Source organism: Pinus tabuliformis, chromosome 7, assembly GCF_031772625.1.
Source record: "Pinus tabuliformis cultivar Carrire ecotype Pingquan chromosome 7, CPIR1, whole genome shotgun sequence".
Taxonomy (NCBI): domain Eukaryota; kingdom Viridiplantae; phylum Streptophyta; class Pinopsida; order Pinales; family Pinaceae; genus Pinus; species Pinus tabuliformis.
The window spans coordinates 478316822-478326397 of NC_142293.1; the positions used below are offsets into that span (position 1 = coordinate 478316822).

The following is a 9576-nucleotide window of genomic DNA, read 5'->3' on the forward strand; positions in this document are numbered from 1 at the left end:
AATCGATTAAGCTTCTGCAAGTTTGTTTGTAGAAGTAGATCAAATATTTTGCTTTAGTATATTGCATTATCAGGTGATCTACAGTGAGAATTTCTACAGTTAATGAATGCATGGGATAGCAAGTCTTATTCTAGCTATTTTGAGAGGGAATTAAACCTTCTTGGTGATTCTTAGATAAGTTTCAAACTCCCATGATCAAATATGCATTCATGACCTGTATCTTACATGTTTACCATGTCTTTGACGAAATGATTGTCATTGTCAAGCCTCATTAGGTCAGATTCTTGTTTAATTTTTGTATGAATACCTTTGTTCTTATGCAATTTATGATTTTGGAAAATCGCATTGAGCTATGGGTAGTGGTCTAGAGGCTAGCCTAAAATGATGGCTCAAAATCCAGAATTGCAGCCTCTGAACTGTAGCTTTGGGTTAGAATCACTAGGAAGTAAGATTATGCATGCGGTTATAGGCTCACAACTGCTCCCTTACCTTGTCAAGCATGTGGTTGGGGAGTTTTCTCCGTGAAAAAAAGACTCAGCTCAAGGATTAGCCACTTGGGGTGGTTCTCTAGCCCGTGAGTGTCTTGTAGCTCATGGGGAAGGTGAGTAAAGTTTTAGTTTGTTGACTCTATTTCCTTAACTGGACTTATGAGGTCAGGTCAAGTCATAGTAGATCTCATAACATCTCCTGAAACTCAATTTCAAACATTATGATCTTGATGATACAACTTTATTTGTTAAGAAAGTTGGCAAAACAATTGTATATCTTGTGGTATATGTGGATTATATTTTGATGATAGGGAACAATGACAGCTACATTACATCCATAAAGAAAGAATTGAGGAATGGTTTTGAAATGAATGATTTGGGGTATGTTCATTACCATCTTGGTATTGAAGTAACTCAACATCTGAAATCTATATTCCTTTCTCAAAAGAAGTACATTGGAGATCCCTTGAACAAGTTTGGCATGGTTGAGTGCAATCCTCTAACTACTCCAATGGAACAAAACTTAAATCTCACATCCATTGAAGGAAAAGAATTTGGGGATGCAACAAAGTATAGACAACTTGTAGGAAGTCTCAACTACCTAACTACTACCATACCAGACATTTCGTTTTCTGTTGGAATCCTCTCGAGGTTTATGCAAAAGCGTTGTGAGGGACATTAGTTTGCTGCAAAAGGAGTACCAAAGTACTTGAAGGGAACTCAAGACTTTGGACTCAAGTATACACAGGTGGGTGACTTCAGCTTGATTGGATACTTTGATTCAGACTTCGATGGAGACAAAGAAACTGGTGTATTTACTTCTAGTTATGTTATGAGTCTTGGATTAGTAGATGTCTCATGGAGATCACACAAACAATCAATTCCAACAGATTCCACAACATAGGGAGAATATGTGGCAACACCTGAGGCAACAAAAGAAATTGTGTGGCTCAGTAAAATTTTGGAAGATTTGCACTTAAAACAAGTACATTCAACTCCACTCATGATTGACAATACCTCTGCAATAAAGTTGGCCAAGAACCCAAAGTTCCTTGATCTAATGAAGCAGATCAATACAAAATACCATCTGATTCGACATCATGTTGAGGCTAAGAAAATCCATCTACGCCATTGTTCCACTAATGAGAAGATTGCAGACATCTTCACCAAAGCGCTTGGAAGAGAAAAACTTGAAAGATTCAGAACGATGCTTGGACTCACCAACATCCCTTCATATTAAGGGGGGGAATGTTCACACCTAATCATGGGGATTGGGTGAACAATTGTAAATAATGTAAATAATAAATAATGGAAAAGGAAGAGTCATCGAGAGGCGAAACCCAAGAGTCAGACCCTCATTTGAGGAGTTACCTCCTGGCATGACAAAAAGTATTCGAAGAATTTACAATGAGTAGAGGCATTAACTTAATCTATGCACTTCACCGCTAATCTTATGATTAATCATTAATGATGGTTATTAGCATTAATTTGCACCACACCTAGTGTTAAGAGTTTTATATATGGATATAACCAAGGAGTTGATGGAAAATGCGAGATGAGAATGTTCCCATTACTGGACATGAAAGTTCAAATTTTCATTGTGCCACATTTTCCATATGCCTTGACTATGTCCTGGAGCTTTGGTGTGGTGGCGATGTGGTGCAGTGGAGGGATGGAAAATATATATCTTGGGAGACAGAGAAAGGAATGGAAAGAGAAGAAGGAAACCCAAAGTTGACCCAAAATTCGTATAATGAAGAATTGTTGATTTCCATGAAGGTTTGGGACCCAATGGGACCCATGACTTAAGATGAGGAGGAAGATCCTATGTATACTAGGTATGGGTATGTGTATGCCACATGCTAGATGATGTGGATCGATGATGTGGAAACACTGGTGATGTGACATGCTTCTAACGTGACACTTGGTAGAAAAAATGGCCTTTTTAGATGGTCAAGGGGGCTAGTTTTGGATGATACGTGGCACCTTTGGAGGATGCCACATGGCAGGTTGATGTCATCATGATGTGGGTAAGGCATCAGCAAGGCATGACCTTTCTGTTTGGTCTTCCTGATAGAAGGTGTGGTGTAAAAATTTGTGTCAAAGGACATGAAGATTCTCATTCATGTTTTTTTTCTAACATCAAGAATTATTGTAACACTTTAGGGAAATGGACATGCACTTTTGTGCACATCTCCCCCCTTTCACGATCTTCTTCAAAAGGGGTAGATGTGTGTTGTTTAGTCCTGTAAACGACAAAGTGTGTCGAACCCCTGCTTTAATCATTGGAAGGCAAGGAGGGCCTCACACTTAATGTGGAATGCCAATGTGTTTAAAGGTGTGCAACCTATGTCGTGTTGAGCGGGAAAGTAGTGTGAGGTTTAACATTGATTCTTATAAAATGGATATAATATAAAATGTTGGGTTTACATGCTAAAGTCTAGGCTCGTGGGGCCCATAGGCTATGTGATGTGGCATGTGCTACATTGAATCAACCATGACCATGTTGGTTTCAAGTAGGACGTGGAACCCCCGGGGTGAGGTGGGGGTGCCACATGGCAGGTCGTCCTTACCTATGTGGTAGGAATTAAATGACTAAACTTTAAATGGGCATAACTTTTAATCCAGATATTGGATTGAGATAATATGTATATCGTCGAAAATCTCTTGATGGGTTGAACACAATGGTGTTATCCAAAGTTAATTTCATTGACTTTGAGAAAGGAGGATCTTTATAACCCCATCTTCATAAGGAGACCATAGAGGTTAGGTTAGTTAAAAGTAACACCTCCCATTCAATCTAGAAGACTCCAAAAGGGTGGGTGGGATATTCAATATAAGACTTACATGGACTATTTAAATATCCATGTTAATTGATATATTTGAAGATTAATTTCATGTATATGTACTAACTAGAGAGAAAGTTATATAGTTATATGTATAAATGTTAACAATAATAAAATATTTCAATTTGCAAAGGGAAAGAAGTAATTAAAAGTTTAATTTCATATAAGAGGGTGATGTGTAATTCACTTCATCTTAGTATAAAGTTGATACATAGCATTTGAAAAAATTAAATAAATAAATAATAAATGTAAATTATAAATAAAATATTTCAATATAAAAACTTAATTAATATTGATGTGTATATAAAAATATGTGAATTAAAAATTAATTTTAATGTGAATATTGTAGCTTATAAATAAAATATTTTAATGCCAACTATGTATATATTATATATACTTTAAAAAATGTGTGTATATATTATATAAATTAATGGAAGAAATAAATTCTTATGGTTAAAATATTCCAAGTAATCTCATTATTCCACATTTTCAGTTATGTCAAAGGGATTTAGAAGGAATTAAATCCATTTATGGTTTAAAAATACAAACTAAACAATAAAAATTACACATTGTGTGTGTCTATAGGATAGATTCATCTTAACTATGGATCTAGCAAAATGATCAAAAAGCTTGAGCTGCAAACAATTTTTCAAGTTTTTCAATGTAAAGGTTTGGAGGTTCAAAAGATTTGATATCTCTTGTTTGCTAGATCTGAATATAAAGGATGTAATGCTTATATATATATGATGAATAATATTCTAATGTATGTATTATATTGTAACATATATTTTAAAACTAATATTTTAACAAGATAAAATGGAATGTTATGCCATTCATATTACATTAATAAGAGTTTTTTCGGTAGAAATCACATAAGAGAAAATTACATGTCACATTGCCAAGATTAAATAAATCATAAAAACTAACTAAATTATATATTTATTTTAAATTATTAATACTATTATTAATTATAAAAATAATTGATCTTTTATCATGGATATTATTAACATGTAAAGAGACTTTGATATAATACAATGAGCCAATACCATGGTTTACTAATCTCACATGCCCAACAAACTATAGCTCATTTTCATATGACATTTTTTTAATTAATCAATTTAATTAAAAAGAAAAAAATGGTATAACTACTTTCAACATAAATCTCAATTTTTTATTTCTAACTACAACTAAAAATATTCTAAAACATTTAATAAAAATTAAATCCAAAAAAAAATACTTTAACCCTAAAATTCCTTTACTAAAACTTAAAATTATATAAAAATAAAAATTAAAAAGAAAATAAAAAATAAGATCTTACTACTAACTCCAATCCTAAAAATTAATAGAAAATATAAAACTATATAATATGAAAATAAAGAAAATAATATAAAAAATAAAGTTAACCAAATCAAAAATATTATTGGCCTCTTACTATCAAATTTGATATATAATTATCAATTTAATAACTAATTTTTATGAATTTTTTAACCATATTAAAACTAAACAATAAACTCGGGAAATATAAGATAAAGATTGAAAATACCCTCTAGTAAATCAATAGAATAGAATAAAGGATGTACATCAATTCTTTAAAAAATAATAAATTAATAAAATAGAGTTTGAACATTAGCTGTATATTATGAAAAGCAACGAATTTGTCATTTTACCGAAACATATTAAAATAAAAACAGAATATCGAGTACGTTAATAACTTTATCAAAGGATATAGTTCACTCAAACATAAACATAAAAGTGTAGCACAAGAATATTAAGAGACGGAGTGAATGCTCTACTATATAGAGACGCTGTTGGGAATTCCTCGAAATGTCAGTCCAGCACCTGTCCCGCCAGTATCGGAAGTGCCCGGGTATAACAGCGTGTAGGGAACATCTGCAGGGCCGCGACGGTTTTCCAACCTTTGATCTTTGTTCCTAATCTTGATATTCTGCTCTGTAACAAGTAGTTGTTTGCGAAAACGTTCGAATGCTTCTTCAACGTGAGAGTCATCTGTCCAATCGGAGGCGGAGCCCTGCCCCAGGTAAACCTCGTCAGTAGAATGCTTCGACAGAAGCTCCAGGACAGCCATGATAGTGGCACAGGTCTTTGGATTTGACACAGTTTTTAGGAAATAGCCTTCCAGGTCACCAAGGAATTCTACGTATTGCGGGGATCCTTTCTCTGGAATAAGTCTCCGGGTGGTGCTGGGGTGATTGGGCATGAATCCGGCATAGCCGTACTGTCCGAAATTGACCGCTGCATGGTGGGCAGAAGCGATCCAAATGAGTGTGGTAATGCCTTCTTTCACATCCTCCACACTCTTCATCTTGTACCATCCTGCCTCCTCGCGTTTCTTATCTCCGTGACCCACCTCCACTATCTCTTTCCACCATGCTTGAACTTCTCTATCGCTCTCCACACTTTGGTCGTCCTTGTAATACAGCGATGTGTAGTCAGATACCCAACATTTCAAGGCCGCCCATATTTCAAGCCCGTCCACTGCATACGGATAATCCTCTATCACAAGCCTCAGACCATTTGCTTTATCAGTAAGATCGGGCACAGCCATACCCCTGGACAAAGCTTGTTATATTACTGCATTAATCCATTAGTCTCACAAAAAGTTACAACATGGTTATAATATTACCTTTTTAATATTAAAGTTACAACATGGTTATAATATTACCTTTTAAGAAGATCAGCTGGCAGTCCTTGCTCGTTGAATCTCCAATCCTTGTATGCTTTGGCCGAAATTTCCATAGAATACTTACCACTCGTAAAGCATTGCTCGATTATGCCTCCTGCATTTATCAACGATCGCCGAGCAGATCTATTGATCTCCATAGTATTGCGAAAGTGAGGGATGAGCAACTTGTGAAGTGGGTGCAGTTTGCTCAATTGTCTATGGGTAGCAATAATAAATGGCTCTACCACAGCATGAGCCCTGAGCCTGCATTTGAAAGAAAAAAGAAAAAATTTATAAATAATTTCTAAGTACACAAAGCACAGCAAATAAAACACAAATGACATGGTTATATATTATAATATTTTTAACATAAACAAAATAATTGATTTGTTATATATTATTAATATAAACGAAATAATTGTTATTGAAATTAACAAGATTACTATCTCTTACCAATGGCTAACCAACTGATGATAACCGGAATCGTTTGCCCGCACATGAGCTTTGGCTAGTTGCCATAACCACCCTTTATCTTCACCGCTATCGCCAGAAGTGTAGACTTGTTTTGGACCCAAGCCCACTGACGTGGCAGGCAAACACAGCTCAATGGCCACAGGCTTTAGAGTTCCGGTGTCTGTCAGGAAGAAAAGTGAACGGGTAGCGTAGGCTTTGCTGGTAGGAAGCTGGTTCACGAGCTCCACGTACGGCATGTAAACGTCATAGTAGTCCAAAATAAAGAGCCTCTTTGATTTAATAGCCTGCTAATATGGACATGCTTAATGGTTGTCTGCCTATTGCATTGCGGAAGAATATTTTAAAAACCTAGTATAAAATCATTAACGAACCATTAATTCTAATCTAGTCTAGACACCAGCAACGATCGAACAATTTAACCCGAAGGAACTAAATACCTCATCCACCGAGATGCCATCTAGGCTTTTCAGTATATGTTGAGCGGTGATTGCACTCTTTTGGAAACCAGAGCTTTGTGCGTTCAAATGGCCGGACGGTGGAAAGCTCTGTGATAGGCATAAAAACTCGTATTGTCAATATTAATAAACAACAGAGGATTAATGCTGGTTATAATAATAATAAGAAGAAAAAAAGTATAAACCAATCTCGGTTACTTCATACTTGTAAACATTGAATGGCCATCGGATTCACTCCAGAAAGCGTCTGGCGGGCAAACTCCGCGTCTGTTCTCCATGCATCGTTATCCTCTATTGCACAGACACTGATTTCATTCAGTAATTATCAAACATAACTAATAGCGCCCAAAATGCATTAAATTCAAATTTTGGATTAAAACACTCACTGCCAATAATAGTGGGAACCGGAAACTTGAACATAGCTTGATCATCTGGATTCAGAATTCCTTTTGTCGTCTTACCAGGAAGGACGTTTTTGAATGAATTCGCTATAGTTTTAGTCAAACATGAACTACTTTCACTGTAGAGACCCCGAACCTCCTCCAAACTGCCAAACTCAGGCTTAACAGCTGACGTTATCTCGGATATAACTACTTTAGAGAAAGCTTTGACGGAATTAACTCTGAAGTCTGAAAGGTCGTCCTGCTGAAATTTTTCGTCTGGGGGAATATAGACGCTCTGTGTAAGCCTGCATGGCCGGTTCTTGCTCTCGAAAGCCTGACCTGCAAACGCTCGTAACACGTAGAGTGTAAGTTCCATTGAAACTATATAATGTAACTACACTTTAATTTGATCGTCTAACGCAATATGGGCAGCAGGTAGTTACTGGTATTAGGATGCGGACGACCAGTTCTACACCTGCGGGGATATGGAAATTCCTGGGATCCACCCAACACTTCCCGTTCTGACCCCTTGGTGTCAGGATCGCCCAGATCATCGTAAACATCGTAGTCATAAATTCGATCCCATGTATTCCTTTCGCCCTTTCCATTTCCTCTCAATGTCTCCAGCTCTCCGTTCCTCAAATCCATCAGACATAACGGCGTTTTATCCGGAAGATAGCTCTGCACACATGGATACATAAATATTAATATTTTCATTTCAGACGGGGAGTGTGATGGGAAGCGTACGTAAGTTAATGAAATGAGACGTTATGTACATTATTTGCAAAGAAGACCCGTTCAGCGATTAGATCGGAGTGGTAGATCCAGGAGTTGCACAGGAAACGAATATCGCTCTTTCCGGGGATTTGAATTGAAAGCTCTTTCAGAAAGAATTCACTGCGGTGCTTGCTTGTCACCACTACAGCGCCGGGGATCCCCATCTTAGGAGCCCACTCGAAGCTGATTCGGTGTCCTGAATCCTCAGGCTCCAATTCCAGCGAGGGGCAACCCCATTTTAAAGGAGCAGGACTGCTACGTAAACCCTGGCGCGTTTCTGCAATAACAGATCAATTCACGGCTACTATAACTACTTGCATAATAACTGATATGGCATGACATGGATTGTAGAACAAAGCCAAGGAATTCATGACGGCATTAATCTATAATCTTGCAAATTCATTATTTCACCTTGATCTATGTGGTCCCTACTCACGAGCTGAAACATCACATTCTTTCCCACCATGTCGCGTAAATGATCTCCGGCCCTGGCAGAGATAGTCTTTAAATTTTCAACAGACAGTTTCCGAAGGAGAACCCTCCCTTTGATCTTGGTAACTCCCTTATTGCACTTCCCTAAATTTTTTAAATTTTTCATTTCTGGGTCCAACTGTTTACTTGCACTCGGAACCGTTGAGCGGATTGCTCTTGCCCTTGCCTGGTTACATAGAGTCATTGGTATTTATAGACTGCTGAGCTTAGCAAACAAAAAGATTTCCTGCCCACCAAGACAGTGGTCAGTAGTAAATGATTCTATTTCAAAAGTTATACCCAATGCCCATATTATATTATAGCATGTACGGATCAATTTATATCGTTCCACTGTTTCTTGGATATATCTTTTAAAAATCCCTAAATTATCTTTTAAAATTTTTATCATTACAAAACTATAAAATTTCCTAACAAATTTGCTGACAAGAAAATAGATGTTACACTTCAACAAATTAGATAACAAAAAAACAAATACTACAATTATAACTAAACATGCTGTCCAACTTGGTTTAAAGTTTAAATAGCTCACTAAAAAACTGTAAAACTGCCTAACCTCCTTCTTTTTCGCTTTGTTTAAATCCTTCATTCAAAGTTTTAAAACAATTTTATCTAAATCATTTATTAAAATTTAAATCACTTATTAAATTTTTTTTTTTCTAAATTACTCGTTAGAAAGAGAATTTAGGACAATTTATGGAGCCAACGTAAATACTTCAGGTTTTAAATATATGCATATTGCTCAACAAAGGCAATATGCATATATGTATAAAGCATAGAAATTCATGGGTTCCTCTGTGATACACGATAATCTAGTGGAGGAACAACCAAAGGAAGACACAGTCCAAAGTATTTACACAATCAGTATGATCTTAGTTCAAAATCAAACAAAAAATTATGCCAAACCCTCAAAAAAAACCTCGCTCTACAGCCTGAAAGGGCAGAATGTGAGCAAGCACCTGAAATGGTGAAAGACATAGA

The 9576-nt window shown here is 36.2% G+C and overlaps 1 protein-coding gene across 1 annotated transcript; it reads right to left on the minus strand.

Moving 5' to 3' along the window:
* Positions 1 to 4897: 4897 nt before the first annotated feature.
* On the minus strand, positions 4898 to 8782 carry LOC149248052 (putative linoleate 9S-lipoxygenase 5). Its single transcript, XM_089447249.1, has 9 exons — positions 8518 to 8782; positions 8106 to 8383; positions 7773 to 8010; positions 7333 to 7668; positions 7152 to 7237; positions 6929 to 7036; positions 6471 to 6775; positions 6018 to 6281; positions 4898 to 5904 (listed from the first exon to the last, which is right to left on the minus strand). The coding sequence occupies exons 1-9, from the start codon at positions 8780 to 8782 to the stop codon at positions 5127 to 5129; spliced, it is 2658 nt and encodes an 885-aa protein (XP_089303375.1). The 3' UTR covers positions 4898 to 5126.
* Between the last annotated feature and the right edge of the window lie 794 nt (positions 8783 to 9576).